This window comes from Bubalus kerabau, chromosome 8, assembly GCF_029407905.1.
Source record: "Bubalus kerabau isolate K-KA32 ecotype Philippines breed swamp buffalo chromosome 8, PCC_UOA_SB_1v2, whole genome shotgun sequence".
Taxonomy (NCBI): domain Eukaryota; kingdom Metazoa; phylum Chordata; class Mammalia; order Artiodactyla; family Bovidae; genus Bubalus; species Bubalus kerabau.
Window position 1 is genome coordinate 25035063 of NC_073631.1, and position 21911 is coordinate 25056973.

The window sequence follows — 21911 nt, forward strand, 5'->3', positions numbered from 1 at the left end:
GAGATCAAATTGCCAACATCCGCTGGATCATGGAAAAAGCAAGACAGTTCCAGAAAAAAATCTATTTCTGCTTTATTGACTATGCCAGTAGTCACACAGCCTTTGACTGTGTGGATCACAATAAACTGTGGAAAATTCTGAAAGAGATGGGAATACCAGACCACCTGATCTGCCTCTTGAGAAATCTGTATGCAGGTCAGGAAGCAACAGTTAGAACTGGACATGGAACAGACTGGTTCCAAATAGGAAAAGGAGTATGTCAAGGCTGTATATTATCACCCTGGTTATTTAACTTATATGCAGAGTACATCATAAGAAACGCTGGAATGGAAGAAACACAAGCTGGATACAAGATTGCCGGGAGAAGTATCAATAACCTCAGATATGCAGATGACACCACCCTTTTGGCAGAAAGTGAAGAGGAACTAAAAATCCTCTTGATGAAAGTCAAAGTGGAGAGTGAAAAGGTTGGCTTAAAGCTCAACATTCAGAAAACGAAGATCATGGCATCGGGTCCCATCACTTCATGGGAAATAGATGGGGAAACAGTGGAAACAGTGGCAGACTTTACTTTTTTGGGCTCCAAAATCACTACAGATGGTGACTGCAGCCATGAAATTAAAAGACGCTCACTCCTTGGAAGGAAAGTTATGTCCAACCTAGATAGCATATTCAAAAGCAGAGACATTACTTTGCCAACAAAGGTCTGTCTAGTCAAGGCTGTGGTTTTTCCTGTGGTCATGTATGGATGTGAGAGTTGGACTGTGAACAAAGCTGAGCACCGAAGAATTGATGCTTTTGAACTGTGGTGTTGGAGAAGACTCTTGAGAGTCCCTTGGACTGCAAGGAGATCCAACCAGTCCATTCTGAAGGAGATTAGCCCTGGGATTTCTTTGGAGGGAATGATGCTAAAGCTGAAAGTCCAGTACTTTGGCCACCTCATGAGAAGAGTTGACTCATTGGAAAATACTTGATGCTGGGAGGGATTGGGGGCAGGAGGAGAAGGGGACGACAGAGGATGAGATGGCATCACCAACTCGATGGACATGAGTTCGTGTAAACTCCAGGAGTTGGTGATGGACAGGGAGGCCTGGCGTGCTGCGATTCATGGGGTTGCAAAAAGTCAGACACGACTGAGCACTGAACTGTGCAACTTAAGATTTGAACCTAGACATTTGGGCTTCAAAGTCATTGTGTCACCTTGTGAAATTACAGCTACTGTTTAAGATGTTTACTTTACTTAGTGCTTGACAATCATTTAATGTTAATAATTTCAGGTTTTTTTTGTTTTTTTTTTTTTAATACAGCTAGAATCTACTTTTCTTAAATTTAGCACACAGAGCCCAATTGCTGGGTCAAACACAACTGGACTGGTAGAAGTTCAGTCACTCCCTAGCTAATTCATACATTCTATTTTATAAGGAGGACCCTTAGGTTATTCACAACTTAAGCAACCAATTAACTTTTAAATGTGCTTCCCCAGGCCTTATCTAAAGCTGATATGGCTTTCAATGCAAGCAGTGTGTTACAGCAAAGGTCCTGGGGGTTAATTTTTATTATTTAAATAAGAGATGATCATAAAATTAGCACCCTTCTAATATAGTTCTCATCTTGATTATTGCTATTTAACTGGTGAAATATTTTCTTCAGGCTGAGTGAACACTATAATTATTATTGCTTTGCATTGTAAAGGTTGCATCTTAATTGAAAAATGAACACTTTTTTCCCTTTCAATGAATACATCAACTTCAAAACCAACAAAAACATTGAAATGCAGGCAATTTTGCTAGACCCACAAATTAGGGTGTCCTTGATCAACCAGAATGCATAACCCATAATCTTAAACATAAGATGTTAACAGATCCTATAACCAGGCCTTTTTTTCAAGTGTCAAATGTTTCCCGGTCAACCTTCTGTTTATGAATCCTTATGGTCAAAATGACAACAGGTTTGTACAAACACTTCCAAGTGTCTCCTGACAGCATCACTGTGGATACGCACTGAACTGCTAGTACAACCCATACTGAAAGACCAAATCGCTCTTGTACAAATTTACAGTATGTTTAAATAAACCTTTTAAGTAAGGAGGTGTAGATATAATTTCTGAATATGGCAAAAACAAAACACACAATACATAAAGGTAAGTTATTCAAAATGAGTACATTTGTGAAACACTGCAATGATTTTGAGCAAATTTTGGGAGATAGTGAAGGACAGGGAAGCCCAGTGTGCCGCAGTGTCTGGATTCGCAAAGAATCGGATACCACTTAGCAAATGAACAATAATATGAATTGTGTGTTTCGTATATTTCATATATATTTGTGTGTATATAGAATAAAACCATACCTAGGGCTTTCTCTGTGTCAGTCATATTATAATCATTCTGTAGGTATCCTCAGGGTATTAGATCTAGGATCTCCTCCCACTTGTGAATACCAAAATCCTGATACTCAAGTCCCTTCTATAAAACGGCACAGTAGTTTATCACTCACTGATTATTACTTACATATTTTATGTAAAAATACACAAGTTATCCTAAAACTCAAGTTACCCTAGGGGATGAGAACATTATTATCCAGGTCTTATCTTGCGTTGCTTACAAACCACACACCAAGTAAACAGAGATCTGAAACCAAGCATCCTAGGTCCAACGCCTTGCTCTCATGTAGTATACTGCACTTGATTCGTTGAAAGGATTCTATATCTATATTACATGGTGTAATACATATACCATGTATATGTATATGTATTCAGTGTCTTCAGCATTAATACTATAAAATAGCTGAATAAATATAAAAAAAAGTTGTACCAGACAAAATGCCACATGTAGTGTTCAATTAATTTCAGGACAATATTGGAACATTTTTCTGGCCAAATTACACAATGTCCAAAGAGAAATAGTGTTCCAAATCAAAATTTAAAAATTCTCCTTGGAGCGCTTCATTATTTTGTTAATCAAACATCCAGGATTCCGGAAGCTGCAGGCTTATGTAGACACAGGACTTAACCACACTTCTACAATTCAAAGTATGAAGGTGATTTTCATAGGGTAATAGGGAACTTAAAGGGCTGTCTATTCCACCTTTGTTTTCCATATATGATTTATTTTGGATATTAAGTTATAAATTAGAAGTCATCCATACACAATAAGAAACTTTTGGATGCTTTCCATATTTCCTTTAACTTATTATATAAACAAATTTATGTATATATATATATTAATATTACCAAAATACTTATATGTTTTTAATTCACTTGCCCAGCGGTATCATTTCAATGAATGATGGGTTATTGCAATTTGTCTGATGGGTATAAGAGAAAACACTACAAGATAAGTTTTGGTTCTGCCATTCACTATCTAAGAGACTGGGAATCTCATTAAACCTGCATGAAGTTGTCTGCTCTGCCTAAATCCCAGGGCTTTTGCAAGGCACAAATGAGATGTGGGTGTGAAAATAATCTATAAATTCTAAATTGCTAAACAAAGAGAGATTAGTATTATCACTAATATTGCTTTTAAATTTCATTCTATAGCATCTAGCATAATGCCTGACAGTATGAATATTTGTTGGCTACACTTATTTTTCATTATGGAGAAAAAAAAGCAATGGTAGGAACTCAACCAAGAGAAAAGGCTAAAGATGCCAAATCTTAAGATTGTTAAACTATTATCCATTTAATAACTTAATTAATAGGAAAATAAGAGGTTTTCTTCCTGATATCACAATTATAGCATTTGAACCTTTTTTTTTTTTCCTATGTGTGCATTTATTGAAAATTCACCTTAGAGGTTTAGAAGACATCATAATACCAGTTCTGACAAATACAGGTTTTATACATTTAGAGAGAGAGAGAGAGTTACTGATTAGAATTTGAAAAAAAAGTAAGGAAAATCAGAAAAATATTTTAGATAAAATCCAGATAGACATTTTTATATGTGGATCTGCTTATGTGTACATCAGACACAGTTCATAAACTCTAATGACCGCCTCTCAATACACATAAGAACACAGGGCTATACTTTCCACAAGCACATTCTTCAAACCTTCCAAAATTGCCATTTAAAAGCTGAGGGCCTAAATTTCCACTTTGATCAATGAAACAGCTTTATCACTAGATGGGATGACTGAAGTTTATTGATTAGCTGATAACCTAATGCACCAGCCTTTAATCTGACATAAAACTGTGAATGAAAGTAGAGCTTTCAGAAAGGAAAACAAGGTTTGGATGCCCAAGAAGGAAACAAGAATGTGGGGCTACTCAAGAAGGCAAAAACATCCTGAAAGATGGAGCAGTAACATCCCGTTACTTGGCTTTCCCTGCAGTCCTGTGAGGAGAGATAACTGAGTCATCACCTGACGCTATAGCCCCAGTGCCAAGGACGAGACAATCAAATCAAATCAACATAATAGGCTGTTGTGTCCATAAAGTCGGAGAAAAACAAGCTCAAACAGCAGAAAAAGCTCAAAAAAGCTCAAACTTCTTCGCATGACCACTATTTCAAAGGAAAAAGCTCACACTACTGAAGGCTTTACTTCAATGTTATCCATACATCTCGTTAGCAAAGAGCCACTTTTCACCGAGTCCAGTGGCCTTTGGAGGATTTGACAGAACTTCTGCTGGCAACTCTGTGGCTGGAAGACAATCTAAGAAGAGTATATCATGCTTTAGGATTAAATGTCAGTGTTAAAAAGTTCAGAGGGAAAAGTGGACAAAGAGGGGGGCCTCTATTTCTTTTTGATCAAAATATATCCAGAATTTTATAGTGGTTTATAGATTCTTGATTAAACTTATTTAATGTGAAAAGCCTAAGTAATAGTAAACTAAGAGGAGACGGAAACGGCACCGCACTCCAGTGTTCTTGCCTGGAGAATCCCATAGACAGAGGAGCCTGGTGGGCTGCAGTCCATGGGGTTGCAAAGAGTCAGACACGACTGAGCGACTAAACCACCACCACCACAGACACACTAAAATTAGTAGTGCAGATACACAAAGACTGGTACAGAGATATTGTACTTAAATTCATTCTTTCATCCAACAAATAAATATTTGTGCTAATAAGTCTGCAGAACTTAAAAGTACCTTCTTTAATAAAAACGGTTGAGAAAAAAATATTTTCTACTCCAATGTTACAGAGAATTCGATAAAGAAAAATTCCCCAATAAGTGAAAGTGCCTGGTTTTGTATAATTTTTACTTGCTGTTTTTCCACTTTGGCACAAGTATGAGCATACACTTTTTTTTTTAAAGCCAGAGACAGCCCAATAATATTTTTTTTTCAGTTTTTCATCTTTAAAATAAGACTGCTAATATCACTAATCCACAAGCTGCAGCTTTGGGATCTTCATGAATATTTACTACTATTTTGGCAATTCCATCAATACTACTACTGTGACTAGTACTACTTCTACTAACTCTGCAGCTGCTAACTACAGCTACCGTCTTAATTACCCAAGCCATTCTTCCCCATCCACCCTCCCCCAATAAGGAAAATATGCCAGGTCTCAAACATTTCTGAAGTCAAAACCTGCATATAAACATGAAAATATATTGTCATAAATCTCTCCAATGCTTGATAAGTAAGATAAAATATTTGAGGAAGAGGAAAAAAAAAAAAAAATCACTGTAACCTAGATGAGAATTGGTATAGTTCCCAAATACCAAGCCCTCCCACCATGCTTTCCAGCTATTACCTCACATCAGCTCATAGAACATCTTTCTTGGGGCTGCTGCTAAGTTGCTTCAGTCGTGTCCGACTCTGTGCGACCCCATGGACTGCAGCCTACCAGGCTTCTCTGTCCATGGGATTCTCCAGGCAAGAACACTGGAATGGGTTGCCATTTCCTTCTCCAATGCATGAAAGTGGAAAGTGAAAGTGAAGTCGCTCAGTCGTGTCCGACTCTTAGCGACCCCATGGATGCAGCCTACCAGGCTCCTCCATCCATGGGATTGGGTTGCCAATTGCAAATCCCTATAAAAAAGGTGCTCTTGGTCTCCCTCAGCTTATCACTCCTTAATAAGGAGAATTTGCAAACAATATTGATGTTCCCTATGAAGAACATTCTTTGCGATGGATGTTTTTTTCAAGATTAATAACAGTTTTGAAATCTACCAGTGGGCAAAATTTGGGCCCTCAGGGAAGGGAGATCTCCACAGAGAGAGCCAGAATGAAGGTGTCTGACCTCTCGAATCTCAACCCTGTGCCTTGTTACCAGATTATTTCACATCCTAGATTTCTCTCTGTATAAAATGGGAACAATACTAAGTTACTTAAGATTATTTGTGCTAAATAAAGATTACTGAGAAATGTATTGTGAGATATGAGTCTTAAGTAATATTTATCAGAGAGCCCTTATCTGATAACTGAGACTTAGTTCTAATGTTAAGTGGAAACAGCTTTCCATTATCCCTCAAAGGAAAATAAAACACAAGAAAATAAAAGCAGATATTTGTACAAGATTTTAAACAATGCAAGCTACCTCTGAATGAATGTTTTTAAAAAGAGTCTAAGCACCCAAGAAGCTAGTCATTCAGTTCAATATTCAGTGAATACCTACCACATGTGGATTATACAAGGATGAGTAGGACATGATCCATTCTCTACAAGTCAATTGAAATCGTGTTTAAATTGAGATGTATACAAAGCATCTATGGGCACACAGAAGTCATCAATTCTAGGATAATTAAGGAATAAAGGACAAATGAACTGAATCCTTGAGTATGATCTCAAAAAGTAAAGGTTAATACATTGTATATGGTAATATACAATGTATGCTATTAACATGAGAGTACATAAACTTTAAAAAGTGATAAAAATATCTTCTTTTAGTCAACCATCACAGGAATTTAGATTTAGGAATAAAGAGGTGTGACCACAGAGACATCCCCTGGGAAATCCAGTGGCTACCACTTTAAGCAGAGTGCTTTTTGTGGAAATAAACAAAGTTTGAAAAAATACCCAAGTATATTTTCTTCAGAACATAATAGATCAGAGTCTGAACACACCATGATTATGCATGCACACTGACCCCTGATACAACTTCACACCCCTCAACATGAGATGAGTGAGACTTTGTATTAGTTACACTTGGTAAGAACAAAAGCTTCATGAGAGTAGAGGTAATTTTTTCTGGTTTTCCCACCACTGTTATCACCAATGCCTGGGTCAAAGCATGGCATATAATAGGCTTAAAACACATTTGTTGAATGAATAAATCTTCGGTGCCTTACAAACTTACTTAATGGACTTCCCAGGTGGCTCAGCGGTAAAGATTCCACCTGCCAAGGCAGGAGACGCATATTCAGTTCCTGGGTTGGGAAGATCTCCTGGAGAAGGAAATGGCAACCCACTCCAGTATTCTTTCCTGAAAAACCCCATGGACAGAGGAACCTGGCGGGCTACAGTCCACAGGGTCACAAAAAGTGTGGACGCAACTGAGCACAAGCACAAAACCCATCAAGCATCCTTAATATAAAACCATATAGACATGTGTACCAGTAACTAAATTAAAATCTCATAAGAAAAATTAAAATGTTTACCACTAAGATCTATTATTCATATTTCAAATCATAAAAATGAATATAATGGATATGGCTCACATTTGTAAGCATATACAAGCACTCCAATTTTGCAAACAGAAATATGAATATAATATTTTCCTATACACATCAAGGAACAATCACAGTTCAAAACCTATTCCACGGGATCTAATAATTACTCTTAACATGACTGTAAATCCAACAAATAGGAGTAACTGAAACAAACCTAAGTGGTTTAACAATGTAGCATCTACAGTAAAATGAACTTTTGGCTAAAACTTAGATTTAAATAAGCTTTAAAGATGGCATACAAAACCATTCCACAAGTAGTTTTTCTTAAAGTTTAATCAGACATTATATAAGTAGGATTTTTAATTTAGCCATTCCTGACAAATTTTCAATAAATACATTCTTGAGTTAACAACAGCCTCAGCTAATGCCAAATCACAGTAATACTTGTTAGGGCACAACTCATTAGATTTAAAAAAGCAACTACATTAAATCAACCACTTTTACTTAGTGAAACACAGCACAAACTCTCATTAGGAGAAAATTCAATAACAGACAGAAGCAAATATGCACTATGCATATTAAGCAGACATTTAACGTTATAAAAGGGAAAAAAATGGAAAAAGAATGATATAAATAAAACTCCATAAAAACACTAAACATACAATTATGACAGAAAGATTCACATGGACTAGTTTAGCTCAGATTCTCTCTTCGTGTCTCCTTTACGTCTGATTACATGAAATTTACATACAAAATTTGGTGGCTCAAAAATGTACTTACTTTCATCATTGCTTTGGCTTTATTTGTAAATACTAATCAATGTTGTTTTTGCTTTTTTATTCATCACTATACATAAGTGTCTTGCATATATTAAAAATACTGAAAAAAAGAACATAATTTTAGTTCTGCAAATAATTTTCCACCTTCATCCCTTACCTAAATTTTCCAATAGATATGGTTTGGCTGTTAGACTAATAAGTCCAGTTACTGCATAACAGTATACTTATTTAATATTGAGTAAAGTTCAACCAAAGAAGGCACAGATCACTTTTCTCAAAATAATTTGTTACTAATTATAGGCAGGGTGACTGGAAAGTATTTGTTGACATATTCCCTTTGAGTGTGTTTCTGAAGTTAAGTTCTAGGATAATTTGTTATGCTGAAGGCCAAATTAAAGAATAAATAAAATTGTAAAAAAAAGCAAAAATCTTGTGTTGTGATATATAATTTTAGCTGTCAGCTATAAAAACCCCTATTTTTTTTGGAGGGGGTTTGTTTTGCTTTGTCTTTTGGTTTTCATTTTGGCATTGAGTCTCAACTATCTATCTTACGAAGAATAAACTGGTAAAACCAAAAACTGTTAAAAATATCTATCTACTAGAGTATATTTTAATAAAACTGATGCAACTTTTTACTTGTAAATCCATAGTCATCTACTATAATTTCTATTTATACATTTCCCCATTAATTATGCTTTTTCTAAAGTTCATTTTTAAATGCAAGCAAGCATTTACCATATTTAGAAGTTACTTTTCCTTTTTCTCCCTTGAGTGTAGAAAAAAATGTCACAGAATCATAATGTTGCATGAGTCTGAGAGATTATTTCTTTGCATTTTATGTTTAAGTAAATAAAGGTTTTAAAAAAAAAAACCAGGGCCAAGGTGTATAATTTAGATATAATTTAGATTTTATTTCTTCTCTTGAATTCAGTGGATTCCTGGTGGGTTATCTAAAATGAAAACTATTGCAAGATGCAGCTTCTTTTCCAATGGGTTTCTATTTTGATTTGAAAAATATGTTCCTTATGAAACAATCATAGAGAAGGAAATGGCAACCCACTCCAGTATTCTTGCCTGGAGAATTCCAAGGACAGAGGAGTCTGATGGGCTACAGTCCATGGGGTTGCAAAGAGTTGGACATAACTGAGTGACTAAACACACTGAGTGCATGAAACAACCAAGCACCAAACTAAAAATTGATTTTGCTGAAAATGTGGCTGCTGGACTCCAAAATGACATATAAAGGGCAGATGTGCACTACCAATGTCAGAGTGAACTCTCCGATAACAAGAAACCTTAACAGAGGTACTTGCAACAGGACAGGGCACAGTGTTTGTTTTTTTCTAACCAGATTGGGAAGATTCAAAGTTTATTAGGTAGCTTCTAATGTAGAATTGATTCTAGGATGACAGGGATGAACAATCAGCAATGACTTTCTTACAGCTAAAGGTTAGAGAAAATAAGTAGAAAATAGTCTTTGGAAATGGGAAACACAAATAACTCAAGCAAAAATGAAAATGAAGAAACCACTTCAATAATATCATTTTTATATAGACTTAATTCCCTAGTATTTTCAGTAATAATATGGTAAACTATTACTTGTTAACATTTTCAGAAACTGTATCTATTACATAATGAATTGAGTCCACCTTACAATTTAATTGCAAAAAAAAGAAATGATGTTGCTGCCTTTATTTTACAAATAAGTAAATGACAGGATAAAAAAATGTCTAACCTTATTTTCATGGAAGGCCTGTATCAGAATCACCTAACAGCTCGTTAGAAATTCCAGGGCTCAGTTCCAGACTTAAAAGGTCAAACTCTCACAGGATTGGGACCATGATGCTGTATTTGAACAAGCTTCCCAAGTAATTCATGTTCATACTCAAATGAGAATAAGATTACTGTACTCATATAAAATTATATAACTGATGATTTTCAGGAAAATAATCTAAAATTTACCCCAAATAATTATCTATCTGAACAAGGCAAAAGAAAAAAATATAAAGTTGATAAATCAATAAGTTGCAGTACAATTACATCACTTAGTATGTGAGCTAACTACAAAGGAAAAAAAAAATGGTTGCCTCTATGCCTCTACAGAAGAGGACTGTGAAAATGGGGAATGATCTGACTTGCGCTTTTTCTCCTCCTCTATCAATATATTGCTTTGATAAAATATTTAAACTGTTAAAAAAAAAAGCAAAAGACAAAAAACAAAGCAACAAACAGACCAAGAACAGCCAAAACCACAACAAAAAGCAGCACAAAGCAAACACCCTTCAAGGGCTGGAGACGGCTGAGATCTTAGGCACACAGATGATCTCAGATGAAAAAGCAGGAGACACTTCATCCTTCAAATGGACAGTCTGAGTCTGATGATAGCAACATACTCAAATTTTCCTCAGAAAATGTTTAAAAAGAAGACAGGACACAGTTGCAAAATCATACACTCCAATCCCAGAAATGGAATTCCTCTGTGAACGTGTGTTCTTGTTGTTCAGTGGCTCAGTCGTGTTCAACTCTTTGGGACCCCATGGATGTAGCCTGCCAGACTCCTCTCCTCTGCCCATGGGATTCTCCAGGCAAGAATACTGGAGTGGGCTGCCATTTCCTCCTCCAGGGGATCTTCCCAACCCAGGGATAAAACCCTTGTCTCCTACAGTGGCAGGCGGGTTCTTACCACTGAGCCACCAGGGAAGCCTGAATGTGTACGCACCTCTGGTAAAAGAAAAATGAAAGACAAAACCTTCCTGTCAAGTCACATCCAAAAAATGAATTGGGTAAGAAAGGTTTCAAAAGTAGTCACAAAAAAGTAAACTTTATAAAGTACTCATTGTCCACGTAGAAAGGAACAGAATGCAGGAAGGTAGCTTAGTAGAAAAGAAAATTAAGAAACACAAACCATAAATGGAACTTTCCAATCTAGGAAATACATGTTAATATAAAAGGAATTATTCAGTTAGGGTCTGCATAGACCTGTCTAACTTCAGCTTTTTTCAGAAGCAGATTTATACAAGAATCTGTTAAGGTATTTTTATCTCTACTTCACTGCAAAAGGGATCCAAAGTGCTATTCTTAAAAAAAAAAAAAAAAAAAAATTATAAGACAATGAAGTGCAGCTATGAATTTAATTTACATACACAAAGTATCACCCATATAATAATGACTTCAAACAGTTAAGTCCCCACACCCTGGTTTGTCTTTATTTTCTGAATGGGTCACTACTATTATTGTGTTACAAATTTCAGTTAAAGTAAATTGCAACCTTTCTATATTTACTTTCATAAATAAACCAGAGAAGAATCTAGGCAATATTATTCCTTTAATGACATCCTTCTAATTGACTTGCATTCCAGTGTTTTTTCTTAGGTATAAAAGAAAGAAGTATAGTTACAAGGAATTGTGCTACTGGGAATTGTGCCTAATCCTGGCTATACCCGTGGGAATGTTCTGGAAGAACGTAAAATGTAAATGTGAACATCATCTACTGTGTGAATCAGCGTAGAGCAAGCACAAAAAGAACTAATGTCATCAAACGGAAACAAGCTAGTTAGAAAAATAATAACACAACTTTGTAAAGGAAGAAAACGAGGGGTGGTAGATTTTAAAGGGTTAGCTATATAAAAATATTTTATTTAAAATATAAGGTTATCAATGTATTGTATTTAAAACACATGATTTTCAAAAATTCAAGGTGTACACAAATTTGTATCTACTTTGGAAACATAAGGTTGATCTATATTCTAAACACTCTTTCAATTCTCTTTTCTTAAGAGTATAATTCTACTTCATCTGGACGAAAGTGTATCCTATAGTTATTCTGTTTTTAGTCAGCAATGTCTGAATTCTGGACTCATTTCTAAGAAACAATTTGTTCAAGCCACATAATTGTTTTCCTTAGCCTCCATTCATTTCCTAGGATGGGCTTGTAGGCGGTTTTTTGTTTGTTTTCACTTGTTTTTAATGTCTATACATGCTTAGAAAGTCAGCATCCTTGAAAGGTTACCAGACTATAGCATGACATCATTAAAATTCCAGGTTTCTGAGTGAAACACTTTATAAACAAAATAAGGAACGCTCAGGAAATTTTTAGAAAAACACCCAAGTGTTACAGTTTAATTTCATTTTTCAGATTTTTTGAATGCTCTGGTCACTACTCTTCTATATATGTTTATATGTGTTACAGTCAAAACATATGTTCTAGAATACAAAGTTGGGAAGGAATTTGCCATTCATTCATCTAGCCTACATTTACCAAACAGCTAAAGCAATAAAAGCAAAAACAGAAGCATTTTATTTGATTGAGGTATGTAAGGAAATCTGATTATTCACAATGGAAAAAAATAGCCCCATAGAATTAATAGATGGGCCACACAGAGAGGATGTAGCTTCTTTCTGCTCCTAGAGATGGGGTCCCTCTGCCCCACTAATCTTCTCCAGACAGACAAGTATCAAACATTTATAAAGGGCATTTAGGAGACAATATAGCCTTTCAGTTCCAATATTTGATAAACTTCTCCACCCAGAAATCTTCTTTAGAATCTAATCCATATGCCCTATTCCTCTTTTAAAATTATATCCCTCTTGTTCCATCCTCAGCAAAGACTGAAATTAGCTGGTCACCATCATCAGAACAATAGTCCTTTATTTCAATGAAACTTGAATAAATTGCACTTCTACTTTCTTTTTTAGTAGACTCTTTCAGATTTATTTTTACTTGTGTTTATAGGTTTTCCTTTATAATGACGTTCTTTATTCAGAAGTCCCAGAGCCATATTTGTTAAACTGTAAATATTCACTAATTGAAGGAAAATTTCAGCATTCTGAAAATGCCTGGCTAAACATTCATGGTTTCAGCATGTTTTCCAGATGAAAGCTATATATATTCTTTAAGGCATGATCATATGTTTATACCTTAAGAAGGGAATTGGGACTTTGAAAATACTTGAATGAAAATAAGCACTAAGACGTGGATTGTGGTTATGACAATTTTAATTATTGTGCTTCTAAAATAGGCCAGGCATACTGAATATGACATGCTCCTAGTCCTCAAGAAGTTCACAGTCTTACTGACATGTATCTAAGATATAATAATAAATGAAACATACAAGATGCCATGAGTCTTAACTCTGCAGGCTAAGGATGAAAAGAAAGGTCAAGAAAGATCTCAGTATGATGAAGTCTCAGCTGAATCTGAAGCTGGAGATGCCCCAGACTGCAAAGAATGATCTTAAAAATGTTAAAGCAAAATGAACATGTGCAAAGGTAAAGAGGCATAAAAGAGCTCACTCTTTGGGGGAACTGAAAAATTAGAACGCTTCAAGTTTAGAGAATGGGGAGGGACAGGGTACTGGGAAAGCAACAGTTAAAACTGAAAAGGTAGCCAAGGCCCAGGACATGGAACTATGTTCTGTACAGCTAAATTAGAATTTTGTGTTGAAAGAAGTTCAAAGAAAATTAACAAAGTCAGATGGCTGTATGTCAGTATCACTGCAGAGAGCAGAATGGAAGGAAATCTGAAGGCAAGAGCCCCCATAGAAAGGCTGATTCGCAAGTTCAGTGGAGGCAGAATATGGGTGTGAATTAAGGTAGTGAAAGAGAAATGGAAATGAGACCATGAAATTAAGATACTCCTGAGAGGAGAGGTAGAATTAACAACTTGGTAACCAAAGGGAGAGATGATAAAGAACTGGGAGGGATTGAAGATAAAGGTTTTCAGCTTGGACTGGTGATATCATCAACTTAGGCAACAGAAGTTGAAGAAAGACGCTGGGCAGAAAAAAATGAAAGATTTCACTGTTGGCCTTATTGAATGTGAACTCGCAGTGAAGCCTCACAATGAAAACAGGGGGTGTTGCATAAATGGTGTTTTATGCTGATGCTCAGCTGAGGGTGGAGGGGATGAGTCCAGAGGTGCTGTGTAGTTATAATTTGCACAAGGACCCCAATGGTGGATCAGGGGCAGATATTCAATAGACAGGAGCAGACTGGAGACCAACACTACAATAAGCTGTGTAGGAGACCTATTTCAACAGAACCGTGCTGACCACTACAGTAGCCGATAGCCACATGTTCACATAAATTTAAAATCACAAAATTAAATATTAATTTCTTCAGACCCATTAGCCACATTTCAAGTGCTCAGTAACAAATGTGGTTGGTGGTTACTATACTGAACGGTACAGATATAGACTGTTGGTCTATGGAACTGTGCAGGCACGGCATAAGAAACAGAAGAGGAAAGGTTTGCAGACAAAACCCTGGGCAAGAGAGAGAAGGTAGATAAGTGATGTGAGGAGTAATCAGCGGACTAAAAAGAGAAAGAAAAATAATCATATGCTGTGAACCAAGAGAACTGAGTTAAAGAAGATGAATTAACCAAGAATATGAAAAACTGCTGCTGCTGCTAAGTCGCTTCAGTTGTGTCCGACTCTGTGTGACCCCATAGATGGCAGCCCAGCAGGCTCCCCCGTCCCTGGGATTCTCCAGGCAAGAACACTGGAGTGGGCTGCCATTTCCTTCTCCAATGCATGACAGTGAAAAGTGAAAGTGAAGTCGCTCAGTCCGACTTTAAGCGACCCCATGGACTGCAGCCCACCAGGCTCCTCCGTCCATGGAGTTTCCAGGCAAGAGTACTGGAGTGGGGTGCCATTGCTTTCTCCGATATGAAAAACTAAGAGAGGGCAAATAAGGTGTAAACAGTTATCTTTAGGCATTTGTGAAAGGTGAAAGGGTTAGTCGCTCAGCTCTATCTGACTCTTTGCGACCCCCATGGACTGTAGCCCACCAGACTCCTCTGTCCATGGAATTTTCCAGGCAAGAATACTGGAGTGGGTTGCCATTCCCTTCTCTAGGGGATCTTCCTGACCCAGGGATTGAACCTGGGTCTCCTGTATTACAGGCAGATTCTTTACAGTTTGAGCCACCAGGGAGCAGAGTATTAAAATTACCAATTTTTTTCAGATGTAAAGTGACTCCATGAGACTAACTCTCCCACTCAGATGACAGGTAGAGTATTTAGAAAGAACTCTATCTAGTTCCTAACAGGAAAGGACATGCAGAAATGTGACTATTCTCTTCCTACACTTTATCAAAGAAGGGGAAGCCTTGCCAAGCTGTTATCCTTAGCCATCATCTTTCTGGGAATTTCTGAGAGTCTCTAATGAAGGTCTGTATCTTAGCTGAATAGGTTTCTGGAAATCCTATGTCTAATAACAATATTCAGACAACAAACAGCACAGAACATTATTTTCTCAGATTAAAAGTTAAATTGATAGAATAGCAGTTATCAGGGGCTGGAGGCAGGGTAAGTAGGGAGTGAATTTTTAGTAAGTACAGTAGAGAGTTTCAGTAGAGATCATGAGAAAGTTCAGATAAATAGTGTTCATGTTTGCACAACAGTGTGACTACCCCTAAGTGTTACTTGCTCAGTAGTGTTCACTTCTTTGCAATCCCATGGACTGCAGCCCACTAGGCTCCTCTGTCCATGGGATTCTCCAGGCAAGAGTACTGGAGTGGGTTGCCATGCCCTTCTCCAGGGGATCTTCCTGACCCAGGGACTTAACCCACATCTCCCACAATGCAGGCAGATTCTTTGCCATCTGAGTCACCAGGGAAGCCCCACACTGCACACTTAAAAATGGTTCAAAAGACCAATTTTCTGGAATGCATATATTTTACCACAAATGAAAAAGAACTTTAATGATGCTGAACTAAACTATGTAAAATGGGAGAGAACCTGGAAGAAATCACTTAAAACCCTTGACACCTGGGAATAGAAGATTTCAAACATAAAAGTTGAAAACATTGCACACAAACATCTGTTACTCAAAGAAACGTAGGTATTTGTATTAGATTTATGATATTAGGTGTGAAAATACGAGTTTGATAAGTTATAAGGTATTAAGCATCTGTTGTTGCTCTTGCTACTGCCTCCTGTGAAACTGTCAATGGTCTGGAAAAATGAAACAAGTTAGAGCTTTAAATGGTGCTAAAAGAACAAAAATGCCACTTCTGTGGCAGTCCAGTGGTTAAGACTTCATGTTTCCAATGCAAAGGATATGGGTTCAATCCCTGGTCAGGGAGCTAAAATCCCACATAAGGCACAGCACAGCCAAAAATGATAAAAAAATAAAAAGTAAAATAAATAAAATGAAGGCATGGTACGCCATGTTCATTTTAAAATTTTTAAAAATAAAAAATAAATAAGAGAACAAAATGTATTAGATCAGTTTTAAAATCAGGATGGCATTTACACCTTTTTCTTTACTATTCCTATTCTCAGGCCAATAGCTGCAGTTTGCTAATAGAGGCAAACCATAAATATGAGAAGTAAACTCTGAGGCAACCATGCTTATACAGGCAAAATGCTCATTGGGCGATTAGAGGGTAGAACCCCTGAATCAGTTCTCTTGCATCCTCTGAAAGGCCCTGGAGTGAGGCTCAGGGAAAGAAACATGAAGGGACTCTAAGGGAAGCCAATGGCAACTTTCATTTGTGTCACTGTGTCCATCCAGGAAGCAAATAATGAAGATAAAAATGAAATCCGAGCAAGTGAATGCTCATTAATGTAAAATAATACAATAAGCCAAAGAATGCTTGTTCCAAGATTTTTACGTCATACAACAAATCTCGTCAGGATTTTAACTACTGACTGTCTGCCATCGGTATTCAGACTTTTCCTGGTGGACCCACTGAAAAGCTGAAAGTAAACACCTGAGCATTCATGGATGGCACCCTGTTTCTCCTCCAAGGATATTAACCAAATAGGGAACAGGGTCCTCTTTTAGTCCAGCCAGTTTCCCCAAGCTCTGTTCAGATCACAGAGGAATTCTGCTGTACACCCTGACAAATACAGTTACCTCATGACTGTAAGCTGAAAAGTACCAAGAACAGACACTGGAAGAGGAGACCAAGCACACAGAAAGAATCAAAGGAGGAAACAAAGACAAATCCAAGAGATAAGTCATACTGTACTTACAACTTTCAGCCTGGTAGTCTGGCACAAACTGCTCATCATTGTCAGGTACCTGAGCTGAAGGGAAAAATGAAAAAAAAAAAAAAAAATTAAGAGAGAAACTGCCAAAGCGTAAAGAATGTCAAGTAAAATCTCTCATGGGAGATTTTTTTTTAGGTTGAGACCAAATCTACGATTATTTGCCAGTGAGCTCCTATTTCAAATGGTATTGACACCAAAATTCGGGAAGGGAAATAGAAGCAATGATCAATGTCAACCAGCAAACACATATATCAGAAATAAAACGGTGGCAGTTGTAGTTCCTCTGCATTTTACTCGCCACATGGAAATAAAAGAAACATGAAAATAAAAGCAGCTACAGGAATTCTATTAGCTGCAGTGTTTTTTTTTTTTGCAAGAATGGAGTAAGAAGTATTTCAATTCACCTACTGCCGATGTTTAAACAGCCCATTTACATTTATCACAGAATTCTTTCAAACGATGTGTAGTTATTTCACAAACCCCTCTTGCCTTTCAGAAATGTCTGTTTTTGATGTGTTTGGCCTACTGCTAGACTACCATAATTAACATTTGCCCTAAATTTGGCCAAAATACGTGATGATGTTTTTTACATGAAAGACCGTCATTGATTTTGGTCATATGGAATAAAATATTATATCTCCATGATTATGGTGACAATCATAAAAATAACAATTAACAAAAATAAACCTCATATTTTTATTCACAATATTTTCCAGGTGACCATTCAACACTAACAAAAAGAATATCACTATTTCATCAGTCTTAATATCAAATGACTTCCCTGTCTTTAGTAAAGGAATAAAACAATGAATATAGCAAGAACTTAATGTATCCAGCAATCAAAACAGAAGTATATATTTTACTTCTAGAATATTTTTATCACAGTTAATTCAGGCATCAAAATAACCTATTCCAAATTGACATAATATTACAAAAACAAGTTTCCATATACACACAAAAATATGCACAATTACACACATACAAACTACATAAAAGTGGGGTCACTTTTAATTTGGCAAAAATATAATGAGTTATCATCCTAGTTAACTTTAGGTATAATCTGATCAGCTAGTATTATTTAACTAATATTACCTAATCCTGAAACTTATCTAATCAAGTCATATTAAAACAGATGTAATTTTTTTTTAAGTACCTATTCTGTGAAAATAATCAGTCTTTGTTGAAAAAGTTTTAGGTTGGCAATAGAGTTAAGAAAAAAATCCATATAAAGAGAAATTCGATATTTAAAAAATTCTATATAAGAAAGTAATACAACATACACACAATTCAAATGTCTGGTGTGTCAGCTTATGTAATAGGATTTTAAAAAAACATATCTTTTGAAAAAAATTTGTTGTATTTCAAGAGCAGAATAAATGATAATCTTGCAAATTGCCAAAATATATGCAGCAGGACATTCAACTATTTTCTAACAACTTTCTTCTGTTCACCAATACTTAAGTTTATTACAGATAAACTACATCCCCTGCCACTAAAGGAAACGAGACAAATTAAGAACTTTTTTTCCAAATTAGAACTGATGCCTGTTTCACCAGCCTGTACTGGAGGAAAAGGTGTATTTTCTTCAGGTTCCACTAACATCTGATACCAAGGTTAACCAAATCAAGCAACTTTCAAATCATTTTTCTGTGCTCTGCTGTGTAAACTGTGCAACATTATTTAATCTCTTTGAACTCCATTTTACTCATCAGTTTAACAGTGATAATACATATTTTTCATGAAGACTAAATGAAATAGTTTAAACACAATGCCAGTCACAATATCAGATACTCAAAAATGTTACATATTTTCTTCTTTCCCAGCCTCCACCACCCACAATTTTTTTCCTTTCACACACGAAGTACTCCTCAAATTACTATAATGCAAGTTTAATATTTTTACTTCTAATGAATTAGATTGGATATGGAAAAAAAATCACAGCTAAAATTTGTACATTAGTACTCTCTTAGTTATAATCATTTTTTGACATTGCAGTAAGCCTCATTTTTCTCAAAGACTCACAAATTATGTAGAGGAATGCCCTTTAAAGTAAGTGTTTTCACCAAAAGAAGTACAAAAATGTTTTAAATATGTATTTAATAAATGACAGTGGGCAGACAGAATCAAACTCTATACATTTTTTCTATCATATCTACACATTTTGGGTTTTGCTCTAAATTCACAGCTAAACAGAGATAACCATTGAGATGCGAAGTTATCAACCACAGCAATTGCTACGCTTTTAAAAAGCCAACATTTACAAGAATCTAATAAAAATGTAATATTTCTTTACAAGAATAGTTAAAAATAGCAAGTGAGTAACAAATATATTTGTAACAGAATATGCTGGTATGAATGTCCTAAAGGCCAAACTTTTTTTTTTCTTACTATCATAAGCCAAATTTGCAACTCCATGATATATATCACTGCAAGAAAGGTATAAAAATAACTGATGGATAAGTAGTATATGTTGGCATATGTGTGGGGTGCGGGTCAGGGGGTAAGTTGTTGAGAGCGGAGGGCGCAGAGGCAAAACTCTGGGAAGAGAAGAAATCAGAAGTTATACCTCACAGAGACAGAAAATAGCTACATACTAACAATTTTGTAAAAAGAATAAGAATTGCTATTTCTAGTCTAACTCCTTAACATACTGAATAAATACTTCACACTTATGCCTGAACATATTACAGAATTTTAACAAAAAACATATGACTCACAGTTTCACAGAAGCTAATCTTAAGAAACCGAATAGACCAAATGAAGCAGCATGCCACTTAAATAGACAAAGGCTTCAGTCTATCTCTAATTTCAAGTTAGAGTCAAAGGAAAGCAGTTAACGAAAAACACAAGTTGGATCTGGGCAAGGAAAATATGACAAAGTATTGCCACACTCATATCATACATTTCCTTTTTTGCCTCCATTCACGAAAATTCTATGAAGTAGCAAACTACAGCTGCCTGAAAATTTGTGGCAAGCCATACCCACTCCAAAGAGGAAAATTTAACAATAGAGGCCAACCTAAATATATATATATATATAGTTATTTTACTACTATCTATTATAAACTATGCTTGGAATAATCACCTTTGGGGAATGAAAATGTTTTCCCACACTCTGTAATTAAAGAGGAAGGGGAAGAGTAAGAAAGGGGAAGAGAAAGTATATACCAAAAGACCAATAAAAGGCTTTCAAGAAGATGAAGCATGTGGATTTTATTGGTAATAGCTGGAGCGCTCTGTCAGTTCCTTGCACATTAATAGACAAGCTGCCATCAAGTCTCAGGACTTCGGCTTTAAAAGCATAGTATGTGCACTCTCAGCTACTTGCTTTACCTAGATTATCATCGAAAGTTGTTTTTTTCTTCCCCCCTCTCTCCTTCTCTTTTTTATTACATTGCAATATATATTATGAGAAAGAAAATCATGAAAATATTAACCACAACCTTGATGTCACAGAATCATTAATCCTTATTTTGAATTTTCATATATACTTTCTTAACTAACATTGCCTAGGCAAGGGGGTGAGGTGGAGAGCAGACAATTTTTAAACAGTTTGTCTCTCTTTTGTGCTTGCTTTTAACGTTCAAATAAAGCAGTAATCATTACTTAAGAAAAGGTGAATGTTGAAATATTTTCCAAGTTTGGCTGCAGACAAGGAAAAACCGTCTTATTCTTACAAACTAGGCGCCTGTCGGGTTTTCTTTTAAAGCTAGGGAAAAAGTGGAAAACTTACAAATGAAACAAATGTAAAGTTGAAAAGGGGTTAATATTTAATTAAAACCAGTTCTATCCACTGTAACAATGACCTGGAGCCAAACAAGGCGGAAGATGTATGAGTCATTCTTTCTGCCCGTGAATGAGACAGCTGATCTTCTCGGCAATTCCTCCAGACAAGCAGGCAGAACTGGAGTTCTGCCTCCATTCACAAAAACACAGTCCAGCATGAGCCATGTGGCTCAACCGCAATCTTTTCATGTCACACCCTTCCAGAGAGTTAAGGCAAGTCAACTTGAACTTGCAATATAAACACACCAATTTTACTGCTCTATCTCAAATACAGCTCAGATCCATCAAGGTATATGTTTAAATAAATGGCAAAATGAAATCCATATATACATTTACATATATTTAATCCATCCTGCTCTATAGGGTAACTTGTCACAGAAACTTGAATGTATAAAACTAAGAAGAGGGAAAGACAGATGGATGGATGGATGGATGGATGAAGGAAGGATGGAAGGAAAGAGGAAGGGGAAAAATGACAAAGCATTCAAGAAATGCCTTTTATTTTTCTTGCTTATTCTTCAAATGCTCTTTTTATTTTAAGATTATAATAGCCTATTGCTTAACTTCATAGCATTTCCCTCTCACAGGGTAAGAAACAAGTTTCTCTGAAGAAATTTAAATTTTCTTTTAAATAAAACAACAAGAAAATCAACCTTCACACAGTCGTATTTTGTTTAATCCTACAATGAAGCGTCAGGCCATGGAACGAAATAATCATGAAATCTCTAAGCCAGGTTTTATACCACATCCTCTTTTAACATTAAAATGATTGTACCAATGTATAAGCATTAATTA

General features: G+C 36.0%; 1 protein-coding gene across 2 annotated transcripts in view; it reads right to left on the reverse strand.

Annotated features, from left to right (window-relative positions):
- ETV1 (ETS variant transcription factor 1) overlaps positions 1 to 21911 on the reverse strand; it is a 98534-nt gene that overhangs the window by 68057 nt on the left and 8566 nt on the right. For both annotated transcript variants that reach the window (XM_055589887.1, XM_055589885.1), the window contains one exon: positions 17313 to 17366. In XM_055589887.1, the coding sequence (XP_055445862.1) occupies positions 17313 to 17366 (54 nt within the window). The remainder of the gene's footprint in view (positions 1 to 17312; positions 17367 to 21911) is intronic.